Below are 23,389 nucleotides of genomic sequence, written 5' to 3'. Positions count from 1 at the left end.
AAAGGCTAATTAATTGTTCAAATTCACACAGAGAGTAAAACACAGCCTGGATTCAAACTCAAGTTGGTGTGATCACAATGCTCAGGTTCTTTACATTATTATGGTTGCTTCCCAAGTTCAGGAGAAAGAGAGGTCAAAATTAAAGAGGTCTGACATCAGAGTTTGATAAGGTTAGAGAGAAAAAAGGTCATTGTAGCTGGGGCAAAGAATCAGCAGAGTGGAGAATGAACTAGAGAAAGGATAAGGGAGAGAAATATTGTGGCAGAGAAATAAGACAAGAAATTATAAATAATCCAGACACTGGTTAAGTGGCTGGCATATCTTAGAGATTCAATTAATATTAAATCAATGAAAAACTATAAAGGGTGATATAAGTATAGAGAGAAAGAAAAAGGGTTTTAAAGCAAGTGATCCAAACAGGAAATTATTTGATATTAAGAAGAGATTCCATCGCCTTTGATTCTTCTCCTGTATCCCTGTCCTCTCCTCATTCTCCCAAATCTAGTTAGTAACAGTTGATAAATTCTCCCTCCAGGATCGCCCTGGAACAAATGCCTTCAAACTAGTTTCTGTTCAGGCTCTTATTACGTCTCACCTAGACTACGCTCAATAACCATCGCTTCACTGGCTTTAATGAGTAACTTCTGCCATTCTGATCCACTGTATACCACCACTACCAGAGTAACCTTCCAAAAGGAGCCCAGGGACGGCACTCTGCCTGTACTTTCTTAGTGTCCCACTGAACACTCAGGCACTTAGCACACTGGGAGACAACTGAGAAGACAACACGACTTTATCATTCAAATTCTGGCACTGCCACTCAGTATTGTGACACTGGGTAAATTACAAATTACCTGACTCTTTTGAGCTTACCTTCTCATTTGTTTAAAAAAAAAAAAAAAATGCCTTTCTTACAGAGTAGTCCTTAAGAACATCATGTAAGTAATGAACGTTAGTGCAGATGCTGGCATACATTAACAGCTCAATAAACAATGCTATTAATCCCTAAATGGTCCCTAAGCTTTCTCATACCTAGAACTTTGCTGAGATTTATGTTTTCTTCCACTTTTAACCGCCTGCCAAAAGCCCTCCCATACTCTGAGCCTACTGCAAATGCCACTTCCTTCATAAAGTTTTTTCTGATCCCCAGAACCAGCATATAAACTCTCCCTGCTCTACACTCTCACGTTTTCGTCACAGAAATTTGAGGCAAATGTGCTAAGAAAATTGGATTTGGAGTCCCAACAGATGAAAATGAATCCTGGCCCACCACACATACTCATTCACTGACCTCAAGCAAGTTAAAGTTTGTTAATGATTCCCGGTCACTCTTTCATATGCAAATTTGAAGCAACAGAAATTTCTTAGGTAAAATGGGGGCAGAGGAGGGGAATGTTAATAACCCATACCAGCAGGTTTGTTGTAACCTAATGCGAAAAACAGTCTGCTATAGTAACTGGCATTCAGTAAGTGTTTAGCTATTATTAACTACACATTATTACTTGCTTATTAAATTCTATGTCATAATTGGATATACTTGATCTTATGCAGATGACAGCATGACTGAACCAAGAAAGGAACTCCTACTTCAGCCCCGAATTTGAATAATTTAAATAAAGAAGATACCATAAAGTCAACACCCAAATATAGGGAATTATTTAAAATTAAGAACAGAACCCTAATATTCCTAATAATATAAATAGTGGAAGCTTTCTCTGAGTCAGTTTGTAAAAAGGTAAAATAAAGAGCACAAAGGTAAAAGCTGCCTAACAGTGCCTGGCAGCAGAAGGTGCTTAATAAATACAAGATAGCCCTCACCCATCTTGGTGCCTTCTATAGTACTTAGCATACATTAGGAGCTCAACCCGTGTCTATTACTGGAAAACAGCTCTGTTCTCAGAAGATGCGCATGCCTCTATTTTACACAAAATAAGGACCCAAACATTCTGCCCTCCTTGAGTTCTGACACATGGGAGGAATCAAGACAAGTGCTCAACCTAGGAATGTTCACAAAGACAGTCTACAGCACCCACACACAGAGCTATATTTACAAGTCCAAAGGAAAGTGTGGAGCACATTATCTTTTAAAAATCTTTAAAATACAGTGACCTGATCCAGTTAAACAAAAGTCTGCCGGAGCACTTTTCAAAAGTCTGCGCAGCCTTGAAAAAAAAACACAGAAATAGTACGAAGAGGGTCTAAATTCCAACAGTAAATGAAACTCCACTTAAAAATGGTAAATTTTGGGGCGCCTGGGTGGCTCAGTGGGTTAAGCCTCTGCCTTCGGCTCAGGTCATGATCTCAGGGTCCTGGGATCGAGCCCCACATCGGGCTCTCTGCTCAGCAGGGAGCCTGCTTCCCCCCCTCTCTCTACTTGCCTCTCTATCTACTTGTGGATCTCTCTCTATATATCAAATAAATAAAATCTTTAAAAAAAAATGGTAAATTTTATGTTATACACATTTTATCAAATTTTTTTAAGAAGTTTTTGAAAGGGCATAAACACATTCCATAGTACAAATTTAAATATGGAGTGCAAAACTATTTAATTTGCACAGGGACTGGGATATATAGAGCTAGATTACTGGATACTACTAATTAACATAAACCTCAAAATTTGACAGTATCTATTTTAAAGCCATTACATTCAAGAAAAACTGAATTACTGCCAAGAACCTCCAAGTTAACAAAGCTCATACTATACACAATGTAGATATTACCTGTAAAGAGTTAACAAATTCAAGGAATTATGTTCTTCAGCTGAAAACTGATACTGATTATCTTGCATCTAAAGATGAAAAAGTTACACTATATTTCAGAGAAGAAAATCAATTTATCAAAACTTCCCCACTGTTCTTTATTTATCACATTTAAAACTGAAAAATGAAAAAAAAAATTCTATAACCTCTATCTTTATGTTATAGCCAAAGTAATGCTCTTAATCCTATAAATACAGTACAATCAAATGAGCCTCTTCTTTCCAAGTAAATCATACTTATTCCAATTATAGTGTCACTGCTCAAAACAGTAAGCTTAATACGTCATACAGAGTTTCTTGATCTAACTTCAGTTATCACGAAGCTTCATCTCACTCATCTCTTACTATTGTTACAGCACTGAGAATACTCTGTCCTAACTGCTGAAGGTTCTGGCTCCTGTTAGTCCTTCATTTATTCCACAAATATCCAGTGAACATTTACTACATGCCAGACACTGTGTTGAATCCTGGAAATCAACAAGGTAGGTACAGTCAAAAACACATTTAGAACACATTTTCCTGCACTCTTTCTTCTCCACCAAGATTTTTAAATACCTAAAAAAAAAAAAAAAAAATGACATTTTATGATTTCCCCAAAGACCTATTTCTGAATTCAGAAGGCTGAACCAACACATGAAAAAGTGACATTTTCATAATCTCCAAAAATGACAACTTTAAAGGGCTTGGTACACTATCAAAAGGCATCCTGAACAAGTCCATCTTCTTCTCCTGGTCTAATCGTTGTTTCTTTCTTGACTTCCTTTCAAATGTAACTTGGAAAAATTCCACAAACATTTACTTCCTTGTTTACAGTCATATAAACGAGAAAACCTAAAGAACACCATATACCAAATGAAACCCAGTGGGAGAGGACTCAGCTTTACTGAATACTGCAGTACAAAGGTTAGGCCACACTCACTTGGAATAGGTGTCTACGGCCTCATCCTTCTTCACTTCTGTCTCACCCTCTGTTTTTGTGCCTTTATTTGTTTCATCAAGCCAATCTGACACGTGTTTAAGAGCACATTCAACAGTAGACACCATATTCTGAACAGCTTCAAGTTCCTCTGGAGATGGATAGATTGTTGAATGTTTCACCATAACATGGCGATCATCATTGGCAAAAGATCTAATAGATCTCTGTCAGAAGAAAGAAAACAATTACTTCAATAAAAGCAAGTTTATCTGAAAAGTATGATATACAAATATATTAAAATACATATATGTATTTCAGTCAAGTCATAGCATTGTCAAACCACTGTGAAACAATTAACGTTGAGACAACAAAAAATTGCACAGAATAGAAAGTAAAACATCATTCTACTGAACTCTAAAAAATTAGCAATTTTTCATTCTTGTTTTGGTAAGATTCACCCAGGTCACTCTCTGCATCATGTACATGCTACCTTTTAGCTGAATCTAGTATTTTGAATACTGATACATACAGACGACCTTTGAAAAAGGTCATCTGTATCACACATCATCTGCAAAAAAGAGATACTTCCTAGCTTTGACAAAGTATCTAGGAACCATGATGGTGACTCGTGATACCCAGTCACTCCTTTCCAAACTGCTGAAGAATTATGCAACTTGAAAAATTGAGATTTCATAATACAGTAATAATATAAAATACAAAGATATGTGTCAACACTAAAGAAAAACTGTGGGTAACATCAGAACTCTATTTACTATTTGGCATTCACACCCTTGGTGCAAGGCCTTAATTTTTAAAACAGATTAGCAGAAAACATTCCAAACTCCAAAATGGGGAAAATACATACTACAAAACAATCAACTCCCCAAAGTAATTTATGAACGTATTACGTTCTCAATCAAATCCTCTCAAGATAGCTTTACTTAATATTCAATAAAAATCATTTTAAAGCTCATTTGGAGAAAAAAAAACACAATGAAAATATCAAGAAATATTCTACAAAGATGGATGATTGGTACCATTACACTAAAACAAAATACCAAAAATTTTAAAAGCAGTAATTAAAATGACACGCTGGCCCAGAAATTAGTGGAGCAGATTAGAGCCTAGAAATAGAATGAATTTCATGAAAATTTAATAGAGCAGATCCTTCACACTCATGAGTCACACTTCCAGAAACTTTTGAATATTTCCAAATTTACAAATAGCATGAAGACACTTGTACCAGTACACTGCAAAATGAACGGGGATAAGTTGGTGAGTTTCCATAAAGCTCAAAGTATTCCATTCAAAGGATGGCTACAGTGTCTTTACCTAAATGAACTAATATGCCAGTAGATGGTAAATATTTTGTTCTAAAGTCTACCACAAAATAAAATATTCTCAAGTCCTTATCAGTCCTGCCTCTTGTTTTGTTTGAATATTAATGTTTAAAAACCATATTAATTTGAACACTAGTAAATTAATACTACAGTATTACCGTCCCCTATAAAATGAAGCACACTAAAACTAAAAAGGTAAGTAAACCTTTGAAACCTTCAATTATTATAAGGACTCAAATCAATCACAGAGCTTTCCTTTTTTCTAGATAAAACCCATTTCTGTCTAGATTTCTGCCTTGCTCACAGTCCACAACCAGTTTTCTAACTGGAATCTTTTGCCGCAAAGAAACCAACTTTTTAATCATTTCTTGAAATTACTCACATATCCCAAAATAAGTAACAAGAAAACAAAAAAGCCATATAACAAATTGGAGATGCCAAGTTGTTCTAGAGAAAAATTATTAAATTATTTGACTTCTCTTTAGAGAAAAAGTAATTTACTAATTTTTTAGTTCTGAATGGTGGAGAAAAAAACTGTTAACCTGGGATCATCTCTGTCATTTAGTTTTATGGTGAGTTAATAATTTATTTAGTTAGCTAAATTACTCAGCCCTGCACACTGGCCTTCCATTAATAAAATGACATACTGCTACATACCACAAAGCTTTGGTGTTTCTCTCACAAATAACACACTGCCAATGTTAAATCCAAGACTCTACTGTTTGTGACAGGATAAGCACCATAAAACAATGGTCAAAGGAAGAATAAGCAGTATTACAAAAAAAAAGACCAAAAAAATGGGAGGGCGATCTTATTTACCCCAACAAGGTCCAAATGGACTTAAAGATTTTTTTTTTTTTTTTAGATTTTATTTATTTATTTGACAGAGAGATCACAAGTAGGCAGAGAGGCGGGGGTGGGCGAGGGGGAAGCAGGCTCCCCACTGAGCCGATGCGGCCTTGATCCCAGGACCCTGAGATCATGACCTGAGCCAAAGGCAGACGCTTAACCCACTGAGCCACCCAGGGGCCTCTTAAAGATTTAAAAAACTAAATTAAAAATAATATGCAGAAACAGAAAGTTGTCATTCAACTCTAAGATCTAAGGTTTAAAGCAATAGGAAAAATTGGAAAACATCTACCAACCAATTAAATTATATAAACACAAAATTATGTAAACACCAGGAAATCTAAACTAAATTTAAAATGAATAAACTAGGAAAGGAATTTTTATCAACTATGACAAATAACAGTAAAAAGCATTTAAACTCTAAAAAAATCAAGAGTTGAAGAGGCACAGAATTCATATTTGAGGAAACGGAAGTCACAGTATCCTTTCTTAGACCTCACCTAAAACTAAATGACAGAGAAAATCCCAAGTTAACTAACATTTTTCCCCACCATCCAGAATTAAAATATTTGGAGAATTTCTTCTCTAAGAGCAAGTCAACTAAATTATAATCCCTAGAACAAATTTTTTAAAAAATCAACTAACACTTAAAGAAATACCATCAGACTTGCTAAACAACATATTTCAAACATACTGATGATTAATATTTTTGTGCTTTTTCTCCCACTTATAACATCTTTTTTAAGTCTTTTCTCACTTATACTTAGGGAAAAAATTCACACAACATCCTCCAGAACCAAAATACTAGAGGAAAAAAAATCAACACATTTTACCAACTGAAACACTAGGCATCAGAGATTATGATCTCATCTAACATCTCATCTAATTTGAGTATGAACTTTCCACAAAAAAGCAAGATTTACTTGAGGTTAGGTTCAGTGCCCCCCCAATATAGTAAACACTTGACCCTGTTATTTTAAAAGCATGTGGAAAAGGTAACTTTTTGGGTTCAATACTTGAATATCTCATAAAATTCTGCACCATCCGTATCACTCATTAAAGCATTAATTCAAGATTTTTTATGTCCAGGGGAAAAGTGAATTTCAGGTAGAAGACTAGAGAAAAATTACACAATTTCAAGTTCAAGGTCACCTAAGCCATCCTTGTATCAGTTTGCTAAAGCCAGTTTTATTAGAAAATATTATTTATGAGCCTTCCCTCCTTTGTATTTAATAATTTATGGCCTGAGGGCTCATGGGGCTCCATCTTGTGGTTTAAAGGGCTCATAATAAATCTGAACTCATTGGCTTTGCTTAAATAGTAGAGTGCCATCTTTATCTGATACACTAGAGCCAAAAATTAACACCACTGTTTTTCACTTGCCTTCACTATTAAATTTCCAATTTTAAACTACTGGAATCTTTTATAAATAAATGAAGGAAACACAAATAATACCTACCATGGTTTTCTATAGCGTTTTAGCTTCTTTTTCCAATCCTTTCCCCACTTTCTTGTCGTCTTCACTAGACACTGTTTTGTGTGACAGTACCTCCTCATAAGCCTGAGTCCCCTGGCAACTCAGAGTCAATATGGCAAAGAAGTTTGAAGACTTATTCTCTAGAATACACCTGCAAGAAAAAAAGAAAAACAACTTTTCAAAAATGATTATTTACAATTAGCTTCGTATCTGAGTGTCAAGCCCATAAACATGTTATTGACTAAAAAGAAATAATCTTGGAGCACCTGAGTGGCTGAGTCGCTTGCCTTTGGCTCGGGTTATGATCCCAGGACCCTGGGATGGAGCTCAGCAGGAAGCCTGTTTCTCCCTCTCCCAAACCCCTCTCCCTCTCCCCTCAACCCTCTCTTGCTATCTGTCAAATAAATTTTAAAAGTTAAAAAATTAAAAAAGAAATAATCTTTTTAGAGGAAAATGACCTTATTTCAAACAAAAAAGCTTCCCTATCTTTTAAAGGCCTGGGGCCAAGAGCCTAAGTGATATGGCCAAAAAAGTAACACTCCTGGTAATCAAAAGGTGGCAGCTCGCTGACTTGCATTCAATGAAATAAATAAATAGAAACAGATTCAGCAAAGAAGTACTACCTAAAAAAGTAATACTACTCTCCATGGCAACAACACTGCAGTTAACCATAAGATTTTCAATTAGAAATTGGCATTATCCAGACCTATCCAAAGAGTAGAAAATACACCTGAAAATACACCACCATTGACTGAGACCATGAAGCTTTTCCACTTGATATTGCCAGTATATGCTGGCACAATGTTTCTTCCTTAATCATTTTTAAGCCTAAAATTTAGAATGCTTTTTTGGCTCTGTTCCCCTAACTCCTGAGAGACCCTGCCTCCTGACTTCAACCTTTAAGTGCTGTTATCACAAACTCCTGAATCTTCACTAGATCCTGACTTTATTACCCATGGATGACTCTCACCAAAATCCCACTGTGTATATCTGCTCAGAGGTCTATCACTATTCTATTACCCCTTTACTCATCTTTATGAAGTTTTATTCCAGGTAGGGTAAAAGGAAACTCTTCTGAGCACTGATGAAATCCTTATAAAATTATAAGCCAACATGTTAAAAAACAAACAAACAAAAGTAGACAGCAACCATCCAATGAGAATACATGCTTAGCTGTGTGACTATCGGAAGTTATTTACACACCATAGTATGTATAAACTCACACACACACACACAAAAATAGCTTCCTCGGGGGCCTGGGTGGTTAAGCAACTGCCATCAGCTCAGGTCATGATCCTGGAGTCCCAGGATCGAGTCTTGCATCGGGCTCCTAGCTCTGCAGGGAGTGGGTTTCTCCCTCTGACCTTCTTCCCTTTCATACTCTCTCTCACTATCTATCAAATAAATAAATAAAATCTTTAAAAAAAAAAGATAGGGGCGCCTGGGTGGCTCAGTGGGTTAAAGCCTCTGCCTTCGGCTCAGGTCATGATCCCAGGGTACTGGGATCAAGCCCCGCATCAGGCTCTCTGCTCAGCGGGGACCGTGTTTCCTCCTCTCTTTCTCTGCCTGCCTCTCTGCCTACTTGTGATCAAATAAATAAATAAATAAATAAATAAATAAATAAATAAAGTAGCTTCCTCTTCATCTCAATATCTTTCCTTTAAATTTCCTTTAAAATAGGAAACCCCCTATACTTCTGTCTATAAGTTTCCTAATACTATCAGCTGCTCTCTTAATGAAAAAAATCCTTGGGGCGCCTGGGTGGCACAGTCAGTTAAGCATCTGGGTCTTGGTTTCATGATCTCACAGTTGGGAGATGGAGAGCCACTAAGACTCTCTCCCTGTGCCCCTCCCCCTCCCTGCTCACACGCTCTCTCTCTCTCAAATAAATAAATCTAAAAAAAGTTGTTTAAGTCCTTTTTGAGTTTTTGAAACCAGGAAAGTTACATTTAAGGCTCCCCAATACTGCACATGAAAAACAGACCCACAAATGATACTCAGCTGTGACCTACATGCAAACCTATTCATATCCTGTCATCAACTTCCCTGACTCTACAAAATCCACCTGAAATAAGCTAGCAAAACTTGATTTAAAAAAAAAAATCATGTAACTGAATTACTTTATTATACATATCACATGAAGGTAGGGTGGGAACACAAACATGCTGCAATTCACAGGGTCTTTTCATACGACAAAGTCAAGAAACAATCTAAAACATGATCCCATGGTAAGACACATCTCAAAGATCCTTTTGTATAAAGATTGTACTACACAAAGAAGTCTTCAGCATTTCCCATTCCCAACCCCACTTCACCATTCTAGGGGATTCAGCCATTCAATATTTAGCTGTGAATACAGCAGCCAAAAAAGACTGCTATGTGTTCATTTGAGAACTGGCAGCAAAGTTCATGTGCTTCACTCTGTAAAAAGGTAAAGCCAAAAATTCAACTGTATTAACAAAGTAAATTGAAGGCAGGAAAGAGAGGTGCCCTGGGTAACTCAATCAGTGAACTGCCTTTGGCTCAGGTTATGATCCCAGGATCCTGGGATCCAGCCCCATGTCACACTCCCTGCTTGGCGTGGAGTCTGCTTCTCCCTTTCTGTCCCTGCCCCTCAAATAAAATAAACAAAATTTTTAAAAGAAAGGAAAAGAAAAAGAAAAAGGGAAGAAGCTAAGAAAAAGTGGATGTAGTAGAGAAAATGTGGGTCACCAATACCAAAATACAGCATTCTTCAGTCATTTAGCACAGAGAGAACCACTCTACACATAAATCAAGCAGCTCTGGGAACTTCAGAGTATTACAGTATAGTGCAATAATCCATGATAAAAGCAGTGTATCTCAAGATCACATTGTTCGTGCTATACAAGCAACTTAGGAATCACCTGGCCCAACTTCATCCACCCTTCGATTTACAAATGAGCTAAAGACATATTAAAGTCACACAACTAACCCAGGGACTCAGGCCTCTTGATCCAGAACCTAAATTACAGCCCAATGCTCTTTCCCTACTATATCAACCTGAGTGACCAAAAAAAAAATTATTTTAAATTATATGTGGTGTACTGTAAGCAGATAGAGAGAAACTGCAACACATTTTTAGAGTTTATCTTGAAAAACAACAACAAAAACAAAAACAATAAAACCCGTTAACAGTAGACGAAATTCTGGCCTTGAAATTAAAAAAACCTCAACTTTGCCATTTAATAGCTATGTGACTTTAGAAAGTTTTAAGACTCAGAAAATCATTTAATTTCTTTGGTTCTCAGTTTCTTTTATCTATGAAAGAAGGAAATGTTCCACTACTAATTAATAGCTAGTATTTATGTAACTCATATTCTGTACCAAGCACTGTTCTAAAAGCTTTTCATACATTAACTCATTTAATCCTCACAATTTTAATTACTACCTCCATTCAACACATAAGGAAACTAGAGCATAAAGAGGTAATACAACCTAATTAAAAACAAAAGACAGAAGTAGGCAGTAAAGCCAAGATTGAAGAAAAAAAAAAAAAAAAAGCCAAGACTGAAACCTAGACAATCTCTTTCAATGGCATTTCCACTCTAAAGTCACTTACACTTACATTAGGGGATAAACTTTAGCAATTTCAAAAAATACCTCTTTGTGAATTACAAAGGCTATATATATATAGCACACAAGTTTTAGAGCCAAACTGGCCTAGATTCAAGCACCAGCCTTGCCACTTCATTTCTCTGAGTCACAGCTTTTTCATCTGATCAATGGGGTAATTAGTGTCTACTTCAAACTAAATGAAAAATACCTGAAAGTTTCTGACAAAAAGTATACACTCAATAAATGACTTCAGAAGGGGGGGAAAACCCCGAAATAGCAAATATGTGTACCTTTAAAAAAAACAGAGCCTAGGGGCGCCTGGGTGGCTCAGTGGGTTAAAGCCTCTGCCTTCAGCTCAGGTCATGATCCTAGGGTCCTGGGATTGAGCTCCACATGGGGCTCTCTGCTCAGCGGGGAGCCTGCTTCCTCCTCTCTCTCTCTCTCTGCCTGCCTCTCTGCCTACTTGTGATCTCTGTCTGTCAAATAAATTAAAAAAAAAAAATCTCTAAAAAAACAGAGCCTAGAAAAATATTAGATGTGCTCTACTTATTAATAAATAAGAGTAGCTTTATGTAACAGGTTGAATGTAGGCACATATATGAATGTGTAGCACTTTTTCAATCAAGCACTGCTTTTTCAATTAATGGGTTTCTTTTTAACAGTTTTACGTTTATAGAAAAAAACTGAGTGGAAAGTAAAGAAAATCCTGTATACCCCTTCTCCCTTCCACATGGTTTTCCCTACTATTAACATCTTACATCAGTGTGGTACATTGTTACAACTGATAAACAACCAATTATTAACTAAAGTCCACAGTTTACATTAGGGTTCTGTGTTGTACATTCTGTGAGTTTTGACAAATGTATAATGACATGTATCCACCATTACAGAATTACACAGCACAGCTTCACTGCCCTAAAAATCCCATGCTCCACCTACTCAACCCTCCCTCTTCCAAATATCATATAGTTAAAACCATACAGTATAAAGTCTTTTCAGATTGGCCTTTTTCATTTAGCAATACACATTTAAGATTGCTCCATGACAATTCTTTTTATCGCTGAATAGTATTCCAATGTCTGGATGCACCAGTTTATTCATTCACCCACTTTAAGACATCTTGGTTGTTTTCTAGTTTTAGTAATTATCAATAAAACTGCCAAAATATTCATGTGCAGGTTTTTGTGTGGATATAAGTTTTCAAGCTACTTGGGTAAATACCAAGGAACACAATAATGGGATCATGCGGTAAGACAATGTTTAATTTAGCTTTGTAAGAAACTTCCAGGAGCACCTGCGTGCCTCAGTAAGTTGGGTGTTTGCCATCAGCCCAGGTTGTGGTCTTGGGGTCCTGGGATCGGACCCCCCTAGTTGGGATCCCTCCTCAGTAGGGAGTCTGCTTCTCCGTCTCTGTCCCTCCCCCACTCATGCTTGCTCCCTTCTCTCTCTCTCTCAGATAAATAAACAAAATCTGGAAGGAAGGAAGGCAGGAGGAAGGAAGGAAGGACAGAGGAAGGAAAGAAACTTCCAGACTCCTTCATCCAGCATGGCTGTACCATTTTAGATTTCCACCAGCAATAAATGAGGTCCCTGTTGTACCACATCCTCATCAGTATTTGGTGTTGTCAAGATTTTGGATTTGAGCCATTCTAATAGCTATGTAGTAGTATCTCACTTTTGCTTAATTTGGAATTCCATGATAACATGATGTTGTGTATCTTTACATATACTTATTTGTCATCTGTACATCATCTTTGGTGAGGTGTCCAGATCTTCTACCCATTTTTTGATGGGGTTGTCTGTTTTCTTGGTATTTAGTTTTAAGAGTTCTTATATATTCTGGTAGCAATCCTTTGTCAGATATGTGTTTTGCAAAGATTTCCTCCCTGTGACTTCTCTTTTCATCATCTTAACAGTGTCTTTCATTGAGCAGAAGTTTTTAATTGTATGAAGTCCAACTCATCAACTTTTTCTTCCATGGGTCATCCTCTTAGTGATGGTATCTTTGTTTTAACTGACTTTTAAAGGTGAAAGGCTTTATAGGTTAGACTACACAGCCCACAAAGCTAGGTTTTTATAGGTATGAATATTAGACCCTTTTCCTACAAGCACACCTCAAAACTGAAGAATGACTATGCTCTCTATATTTATACTATAAAATTTAGTCACATATTTAGGCATTTTTCTGAAAAGTAATTAAGAGAAAAATACTAAATATTAAGGCAATTATATTATTACAATATACTTACTTTCTTAAATTCCAAGTAATGTCTTGCAAACGCTATGATATAAAAATCCAGGAAATTACTTACTACTCTCAAAATAGTAGCAGAGTAGAAAACTTTATTTTTGGTTAATACTAATAAATGTAACCTCTCCAAAGAGGCTATGTATAAATAAAATATCTGGGTTCTACTTCTTCATTATGAAACAATCACATGTCCACCATATTAAAGACAGGCAAGATAAAATTAGAAAAAGACCTCACTGATACTCCAAGAATATTACTTTAAGATAAAATTATATGAGATTTATGACCAAATACATACTAATTTATTGTCTATTGTGTACCTGGCACTATGGTTGGTAGCACAGGGAATACAAAAGGGGATGAATCAACTCAGACACACAAAGGACAAATACTCCTTCCCAAAAACCCTTCAAATAAACTGTCTCTACATGGTACCATTGAGTTTGTGTATAATATTCACATGAGAAGAACATAGAATTTCAGTGTTTTCCTCTGGAAATTTCCTAAGGCACATAGGGGAAAGCTAAACTGAAAAACCTATAAATCTCATACACCTAACTCCAAAAATCTAGCTGTTCATCCCTACCCCAAACACCCAGAGGAAAGAAAAGTTCAATCCCACCATATCATTTGAAGCCTTGCAATACTGGGATCAGGTCAAAAGGCCCTTTATCAATTAACAGTTAAACAAGAGTGATACACCCATGGCTATAATCCAACATAGAATGGGCTGCTGGAGCCAGCTACAGTTGAACCAGAACACCTTCTGAATACATACTGACTGTCCCTGAGCAAGATGGAAAAGATAGTAGCAAGTAACCCATTGAAGGAAACGGTAATAGGAAAATGTACTTCCTCACTGAAATAAACGGACAACAGTCCTTCCCAGTCCTTGACAGAATAGTTACGTGACAAAACTGTACCACCCTGTTAGATGGCCCATTTGGTTAAAGAACCAATAATTCAATTCATTTCAACAAGTCTTTACTGAGCACCTCTAATATCCAGCCACTATGATGCATCAGTGAACCAGACAGACAAAAATTTGTTGTTTAAGAACAGAGAGGAAAAAACAATGAAGCCATTAATGCAGAAGTAAGTAAACAGTATGTTAGAAGGTGTGAAGTGGTATGGAAAAGAAAGAGAAGAAGGGCAGTGAAAGTACCACTGAGGCAGTATTCAGAGAGGAATGCAATTTTACACAGATGGTTAGCCCTTACTGAGAAGACGACACCCAAGCAAAGAACTCATGAGGTAAGGGAGTTAGCCACGCAGTTATCTGTAGAATGAGCATTCCTGGCAGGGGAAGGAAGAATGTGCTTGGTGAAGTGGACGAACAAGGAGGCCAATGTGGCTGGACAGCAAGAGAAGGGTGAGGAGAAGTAGAAAAGGGTAGCAAGGGGGCACCTGGGTGGCTCAGTCAGTTGAGCATCTGCCTTCAGCTAGGGTCATGATCCTGGGGTGCTGGGATCAAGTCCCACATCAGGCTCCCTGCTCAGTGGAAAGACTGCTTCTCTTTCCCTCCCTCTGCTACCCTCCCCCCACTCCACCAGTTTGTGTGCCCATGCTCTCTCTCTCTCTCTCAAATAAATAAATAAAAATCTTAAAAAAAAAAAAAAAAGAAAGAAAGAAAGAGAGAGAGAGAGAGAGAAAAGGTCAGCAAGGACAGAGGGGTGATAGTGAAGGGCCAGATTACTAACGGCAGAGGTGAGCAAATTTTTTCTCTAAAGGACTAGATATTATATAGCTTTTCAAGCCATGAGGTCATAACTACTCAACTCTGCCTTTATTGTACAAATGTAGCCATAGACAAGATGTGAACAAATGGGAGTGGATGTATCCCAATAAAACTTTACTTAGAGGCACAGAAATCTTGATTTCATATAATGTTCACATCACAAAATATCAATTTTTTAATTTTTTTAACCATCTTAAAACATAAAAACCATTCTTAGCCTGCAGTTCACACAAAAACAGGCAGTGGGCCATATTTGGTTCATGGACCAAAGTTTGTCAGCTCTTAATACTGGGGGTCTTTCCGGTCACTTTAAACACTGTGGCTTTCACTCTGAGTGAGATGGAGAGCCCTTGAAGGGTTTTAAGCAGAGAAGTCATAATATCAGACTCATATTTCTAAAAGGTCACTATGATTGCCATGTTGAAATATGTAATAGAGAAGCCAAGAGTGGAAGGAAGGAGACCACTGGGAGGTTTAGTGATCAGATTATGTATATATTCTGAAAGGAAAGATGACAGGACTTTCCAGCAAAATGGATGTGTGAGTATGAGTGAGCTAAAAGCATCAGGACTAACTTCAAGGTTTTTGGCTTGAGCAGATGAGTTAGGAAAGGTGAAAGGAGAGCAGGTTTGGGGGATAAAGATTAGGAATTCACCTCTGTACATGCTGAATTCCAGATACTGATATCTTAAGTAGGCAACTGGATATGAACCTATAGTTTAGAAGAGAGGACTGGATTAGGATATACAGTTGGCATTTTTTAGCATAAAGGTGACATATAAAGCCGTAAGATCACCAAGGGAGTAGGTAAGTATACCAATGAATGGGAGAAAGCAGAAGAGGCACAACTACAGTCCGAGAAGGGGTGGCCTAAGAGGTAGGAAGAAAATAAAATAAGACTGTGCTGTTCTGAAAGCCAAGTATAGAAAACTTATAAATAAGGCAAGCTCCTTGAATTAAAAACAAGAAAAGGGACACAGCATGAGAATGGAAATCCTGAGTTCTGATCCTTGCTTTCCTACCAAAGATGTTTCCAAATCAAAGATACCTGTATTTTGAAATCTTACATACTACAATGTCTAGCTTTGCCATGTTTTACTATCTTTTTAATAGATTTTATTTATTTATTTTGACAGAGAGAAAATGGGAGAACAAATGGGGAGGGGCAGAGGCAGAGGGAGAAGCAGGCTCCCTGCTAAGCAAGGAGCCCCATGAGGGACTCCATCCCAGGACGGTGACCTGAGCCAAAAGCAGACCCTTAACCAACTGAGCCACCTAGGTGCCCCATGTTTTACCATTTAGAGGAATTTACCCTATCCTACACTATTCTCTCCCCACTCCAGTCCTTCTTTGGGGAAAACTCAACCTTGAGAATGTCAAGTTCCCCTTCAAAAACTTCAATGACTAATCATTACATAATCAACCAGCATTCCACTCATTCACTCTGTGAGGCACCAAGGTCCTCCATAATACAACACTAATGTAATCCTTTCCCTGTCCTTCCTCTCATCGCTGTAGTTCCAGCCAAAACAAGTATAATGACTCCTCCCCAGAACATCTTGCAATGTGCTACTACTAAGTTTTATTTAAATTTTTTTAAACTTTAGAGCACCTGGGTGGCTTAGTGGGTTAAGCCTCTGCCTTCGGCTGAGGTCATGATCTCAGAGTCCTGGGATCAAGGTCCACATCAGGCTCTCTGTTAAGCTGGGAGCCTGCTTCCCCCTCTTTCTCTGCCTGCCTCTCTGCCTACTTGTGAATTGTCAAATAAATAAAATCTTAAAAAAAATTTTTTTTATTAATATAGAGAGAGTGAGTGTGTGTGTATGTGTGTGCATGCACAAGTACAAGCAGGGGGAGGGGCAGAGGGAGAAGGAGAAGCAGGCTCCCCACTGAGCAGGGAGCCTGATGTGGGGCTTGATCCCAGGACCCCAGGATCATGACCTGAGCCAAAGGCAGACACTTAACCAACTGGGCCACCCAGGCGCCCCTACTGCTAAGCTTTAAAATTAAACCTTTCCCTTACTTGGACTATAACCTCTACTCCACCATGATCTGTCTTTATTCTATCCATTAACCGTCCATCTCAAATCTACGTCTCCATGAAGCTTTACCTAGTACTTGAGATTGATATAATTTCTTCCTTCTTTAAGCCATCTAGCATTTTTTCAACTTCCTAATAACACCCGGCTTCAGTTATTTTTATCATAAGCCCCTTAATGAAGTAACTTACTCTACCTCCACAGCACCGCCTACAATGACCTGCACTCAGGGAGGCTCAATAAAAATCTGAATTCAATCCTTAGAGAGCACCTAATTAAAGAATTCAAGAAGGTTCCACCTGAAAGGTCACCATCTCTTCCCATATATTTCCATGGCAGTCATCAACACAGTGACTTACAGGGAATTTCTGACTCTTCCTCCATAAACAGAAATTCCATTATTTATTTGACTTATTTCACCCATCTTGGATTAATCCCTCAAACCTTCTCCCATTCCTTCAGGACTTTACCACTTAACTCACTCAAACACATTCACTTTCTACTCCTAGCATAATTCTTAGCAATTTCAGTAACAACAGAGATGATCCTTCTAAAATTCTGCGCTCTCCATTCCTTATATTCCTTTCCCCCAATGTTCTCATGTTCTTTCCTACTTTAGACACCCACTCCCCACCAAGGCTCCTAATCCCCCGATCCAACCACCTTTCACAATCCCCCACCCTTTTCACACCTTCACTCTGTCCTTATCTGACTGAAATTATACAATCCATCATCTGTCACTCATTTACACCAGCAACTTCCTCTGTTAACCCCTCCTGGCAAAATTCCAAACCTGCTTAAATCCAATAACCCTGGACAGCTGGATATGACTAAGGAGAGAGAGAAAAAAAAAATCACACAACTATGCTTACTGGTCTTTTTTCTAAATTCATGATCTATCCTCAAAAGGCCCAACAATCAATAGTTCTCAAACAGTACTGCAACCCTGGGGGATTTGAAAATGTGAGGCAGAGTTGTTGTCATAATGACTAGTGAGTAATCCTAGCATTTGGTATCCCAGGATGCTAAACATCCTTCAATGTCCAAGGGAGGGTGGGGTGCGGGGGGGGGGGGATTCAGGGGCATCTGGGTAGCTCTGTGGGTTAAGCACCTCACTTCAGCTCAGGTCATGATCTCAGGGTCCTTGGATCAAGCCCCACATCAGTCCCATGTCAGCCCTTGCCAGGCTCCCCACTCAGTGGGGAGTCTGCTTGTCCCTTTCCCTCTGCCCTTCCTGTGCGCATGCCCATGAGCTCTCTATCTCTCTCAAATAAAGTCTTTTAACTGGCACAAAAACAGACACATAGATCAGTGGAACAGAATAGAAAGCCCAGAAATCGACCCTCAACTCTATGGTCAACTAATCTTCGACAAAGCAGGAAAGAATGTCCAATGGAAAAAAGACAGCCTCTTCAATAAATGCTGCTGGGAAAATTGGACAGCCACATGCAGAAAAATGAAATTGGACCACTTCCTTACACCACACACGAAAATAGACTCCAAATGGATGAAGGACCTCAATGTGAGAAAGGAATCCATCAAAATCCTTGAGGAGAATGCAGGCAGCAACCTCTTCGACCTCAGCCGTAGCAACATCTTCCTAGGAACAACGGCAAAGGCAAGGGAAGCAAGGGCAAAAATGAACTATTGGGATTTCATCAAGATCAAAAGCTTTTGCACAGCAAAGGAAACAGTTAACAAAACCAAAAGACAACTGACAGAATGGGAGAAGATATTTGCAAACGACATATCAGATAAAGGGCTAGTATCCAAAATCTATAAGGAACTTAGCAAACTCAACACCCAAAGAACAAACAATCCAATCAAGAAATGGGCAGAGGACATGAACAGACATTTCTGCAAAGAAGACATCCAGATGGCCAACAGACACATGAAAAAGTGCTCCACGTCACTCGGCATCAGGGAAATACAAATCAAAACCACAATGAGATATCACCTCACACCAGTCAGAATGGCTAAAATTAACAAGTCAGGAAATGACAGATGCTGGCGAGGATGTGGAGAAAGGGGAACCCTCCTCCACTGTTGGTGGGAATGCAAGCTGGTGCAACCACTCTGGAAAACAGCATGGAGGTTCCTCAAAATGTTGAAAATAGAACTACCCTATGACCCAGCAATTGCACTACTGGGTATTTACCCTAAAGATACAAACATAGTGATCCGAAGGGGCACGTGTACCCGAATGTTTATAGCAGCAATGTCTACAATAGCCAAACTATGGAAAGAACCTAGATGTCCATCAACAGATGAATGGATCAAGAAGATGTGGTATATATACACAATGGAATACTATGCAGCCATCAAAAGAAATGAAATCATGCCATTTGCGACGACGTGGATGGAACTAGAGCGTATCATGCTTAGTGAAATAAGTCAATCGGAGAAAGACAACTATCATATGATCTCCCTGATATGAGGACATGGAGAAGCAACATGGGGGGGTAGGGGGATAGGAGAAGAGTAAATGAAACAAGATGGGATTGGGAGGGAGACAAACCATAAATGACTCTTAATCTCACAAAACAAACTGGGGGTTGCTGGGGGGAGGTGGGATTGGGAGAGGGGGAGCGGGCTATGGACATTGGGGAGGGGAGGCGAACCATAAGAGACTATGTACTCTGAAAAACAACCTGAGGGTTTTGAAGGGTCAGGGGTGGGAGGTTGGGGCAACCTGAGGGTTTTGAAGGGTCAGGGGTGGGAGGTTGGGGGAACAGGTGGTGGGTAATGGGGAGGGCACGTTTTGCATGGAGCACTGGGTGTTGTGCAAAAAGAATGAATACTGTTACACTGAAAAAAATAAATAAAATGAAAATTAAAAAAAAAAAAGAGAGAGAAAGAAAGAAGAAAGCATTCACTTTCTTAACGATTATTTTACACCTTGTCTTTTTTCACCTATGCCTCCATCCCATAGCCTCACAATTGACTGCTCATCCTGATTTCTATTTCATTCAAAATACCAACCCTCTGCATCTTTTCCCACATATTCTTCCTCCTTTTCACTATGAATGAATTGTTCCTATTCCTATTTGTGGACAGCACTGAACTCAAACCCTATTAAATCCCATCCCCTTTTGCCTACTCAAGAATATGACTCCAGTAATCACTCCCTTTGCACGCTCTCTCTCTCTTGCGTAACTTTCCTTAACCTCTAGCTCCCCATCCCTAATTCTCTGCCCCTTTTAGAGCATAACTCTTAGAGTTTACATTTTTGGTTTCCATTCCTCTCCTCCCATTTTTTTTAAATTCACCCCCATCAGCCTCTCACCCCAATGCTCTACTGAACAGCTCTTATCAAGGTCTCCTAAGACTCCCATGATGTTTAAATACTGTGAACAATTCTCAGTCCTCACCTTAGTTGACCTCTCTCACTAACAGGTGACACAGTTGACTGCTCCCTACTTGAAACATTTTACTTCCCTTGGCTTCCATCCAGAACTCCACTCTTAGTTCTATTCCTACTTCATAAATTACTCCACTGGCTCCTTTCTTTCTTATCTTCAGAGCCTCTAAATGCGGGAATGCCTCGGACTCAGCCCTACGCTGAATCCCTTCACCATTGTACATGTATTCACTTGACAATCTCACTCAGGCTTGAGGCTTTAAATACCATCTATACACCAAGGACCACCAAATTTGTATCACCTTGAATTCCAGATTCACACTCAAATACGTAATCAAGGATATTTAATAAACATCTTAAAATGTGTCCTGCCCCCCCCAAAAAGCTTTGCTCCTTCCAGTGTTCCCTCACTCAAGAAAAGGCAACTACTCCTTTTCTCCAATAGCTTATGACAAAAAGTCATCCTTGACAGCTGTCTTCCAATCATAACCCACCATCTACTCCATCACCAAATCTTTCACTTCTACCCTGTTCTCTTTACCTAGAACAATAGCATCCAGAGTGTTCTTTTTTAAAATTTAAATTAGGTCATATTATTCTTTTTTTTAAGTTTTTATTTAAATTCTGTTAACATATAGTGTAATATCAGTTTCAGGAGTAGAATTTAGTGATTCATCAGTTATATACAAAATCCAAGGCTCATGACAAGTGCCCTCCTTAATGCCCATCACCCACTTAGCCCATTCCCCACCAAACTCCCCTCCAGCAACCCTGTTTGTTCTCTGTAGTTTTAAAAGTCTTTTACAGTTTGCCTCCCTCTCTCTTTTTTTCCCCTTTCACCTATGTTCATCTCTTTTGTTTCTTAAATTCCACATAGGAATGAAATCCTATGGTATTTGCCTTCCTCTTACTGACTTATCTCGCTTAGCATAATACACTCTCGCTCCATTCACATCATTGAAAATGGCAAGACTTCATTCTTTTTGATGGCTGAGTAATACTTCTGTATGTTTGTGTACCACATCTTCTTTTCCATTCATCAGTCGATGGACATTTGATGATGAACTCTTTCCATAATTCAGCTATTGTTGAGAGGTCATGTCAATTCTCTGCTCAAACCCCTCCAATGGTTTCCGGTCTCCTAGTAAACACCTCATATAATGTCCTATAAATCAATCCGATTGCCCCTAACTTCTTGGCCACATACCCCACTGCTCCCCTCTTCACTGTGTTCTATCCACAGTGGTATCCTTGCTATTTCTCAAACAATTCACATCTTTCCCTCCTTGAAGCCTTTACATTTGCTATTTATTGTCACAGATATCCAAATACCTCCTTCCCCTACTTTTTTAGGTGTCTTCTCAAATGTCCTTATCATGAGCCGATCCTTGATCATCTTATATAAACTAGCAAGCCCTCCTCCAGCACATCTGTGACTTGTTTACATCTCCATAGGATTTACCACTGGCATGTTATCTTTGTTTAGTCTTTGTTTTGCACAGCTAGAACAGTGTTTGGCACAAAAGAGAAATTCAAATGAATTTCTCAAAATATTTTCTCATAAAGCATTACATTCATTGTTCACAACCCCCTGAAAAGTAGTGAAAAATGGAATAAATGGTATACATTTTATAATCTTTTAAAATATGAAAGTACAAATACACAAAAATGTTAAATGATCTGTCTATGATCACACATCAGCAGAGCCATCCTTAGAACTGGGGTTGGGTCTCTAGCATCTTTTCCAATTCACATTACTGTGCCCATGAGTAAATCAAAGACCAGGTGTATATTTAATTTTACACAGTGATCTCTAAAAGCTCAACCTGAAATCTCGTCCTTTATATCACAATCAAACATGAAGTAACACCTCAACTGTACATGCCTCAGTAGTTATTTTCTTTTCACTAAAAGGCTCTGATAGAGGGCATTCAAACTATCTTTGAAATTTACAGATCTTGTGACAATTTCAGTCAAAAAGAAAAAGCAGTAACAAATGTGCCAAGAAGTAGTTAAGTATTCAAGTATTCTCTGTCTTCCTGTGCCCACTGCAGCACACTTAACACTGAAGGGTAAACCAGCACCTTGGTAAACAAGCTTCAAAGGGTGTCTCTGGTTCTCAAAAGACTTTTTGTTGCCATTCTACAGAACAGAGCATGGCAAAGAAACTGTATCTGGAGAGAATGGACATGATAATTTTTCTTAATTAGCTGTTTGCAAAACAACCTCAGAACCTGCAATCTAGTTATAAACAAGCAATAATGTTAAAAATCATGAATTTTAAAACAAATAGAAGTTACTCTTCACCTTGGCAAAACAAATAATTGGTTTTGACTCAAAAAATGCATAAATTCAGTAAGTATTATGTCGACACAGAAAAAGTTTTCATATATAACAGTACTAAATATTAAGAGTCAGATTAGATCCTTCAGTAATAAAATAATTTAATTTCCAGACGCTTGCCAACACTCATTCTCCTGTTTCTGGCATCCGCTGCCACAGTTGGAAACTGTGTATCTAGGTCAGAAAAGACAAGTAGCTTTTCAGAACAGCTCAATATCTTTGGCACAAGTGTTGATATTATAATTCAATCCTTTCACAAATTCCTTTAAAAATACACTATGATGTAAATCACAAGATTAGTACTTCACAGACAGTACAGTAGTCTAATATTTAAGAAAAGTCACTGGGGGAAAAAAACACATGCTAGATTTACAAAACTGATATAGGTCATATGTTTGAGCTCCACTTTGGGGATACAGATTACTAAAAAATAAATAAGAAAACTTTAAAAAAAATTGATGGAGGTAATGGACTAAATAAGTATACGAGGCAGCCAATACAATGTAATTAGTGTTAAGAGCAATGTGTTCAGGGTCAGAAGATCTGCCTTCTAATTTCAGCTCCGCTACAAATGAACTAGCCAATTTTGAACAAATCTCAACCTCTCTGAGCCTCAATTCTCTTGTTTATAAAGTAAACGGGTTAGACTATACCCAGATCACTTTTTAGGTACTGTGTTTATTTTTTTTTTTTTTAATTTATTTATTTGACAGAGAGAGGTAACACAAGCAGGTGGAGTGG

The 23,389-nt window shown here is 38.1% G+C and overlaps 1 protein-coding gene across 4 annotated transcripts in view; it reads right to left on the bottom strand.

The window, feature by feature from the left end:
* Positions 1-23,389, bottom strand: part of LOC123953228 (spermatid perinuclear RNA binding protein) — a 147,314-nt gene that overhangs the window by 65,736 nt on the left and 58,189 nt on the right. For all 4 annotated transcript variants that reach the window (XR_006820840.1, XM_046023286.1, XM_046023288.1 and 1 more), the window contains 2 exons: positions 7,323-7,491; positions 3,678-3,898 (listed from right to left, as the gene is read on the bottom strand). Coding sequence is in view for 3 of the 4 variants with exons in the window: in XM_046023286.1 (XP_045879242.1) it covers positions 3,678-3,898; positions 7,323-7,325 (224 nt within the window). In the remaining variant the exon portion in view is untranslated. Of the gene's footprint in view, positions 1-3,677; positions 3,899-7,322; positions 7,492-23,389 lie in introns of those variants that run through there.

Source organism: Meles meles, chromosome 11, assembly GCF_922984935.1.
Source record: "Meles meles chromosome 11, mMelMel3.1 paternal haplotype, whole genome shotgun sequence".
Taxonomy (NCBI): Eukaryota; Metazoa; Chordata; class Mammalia; order Carnivora; family Mustelidae; genus Meles; species Meles meles.
This window is presented reverse-complemented; position numbering and strand designations above follow the sequence as displayed.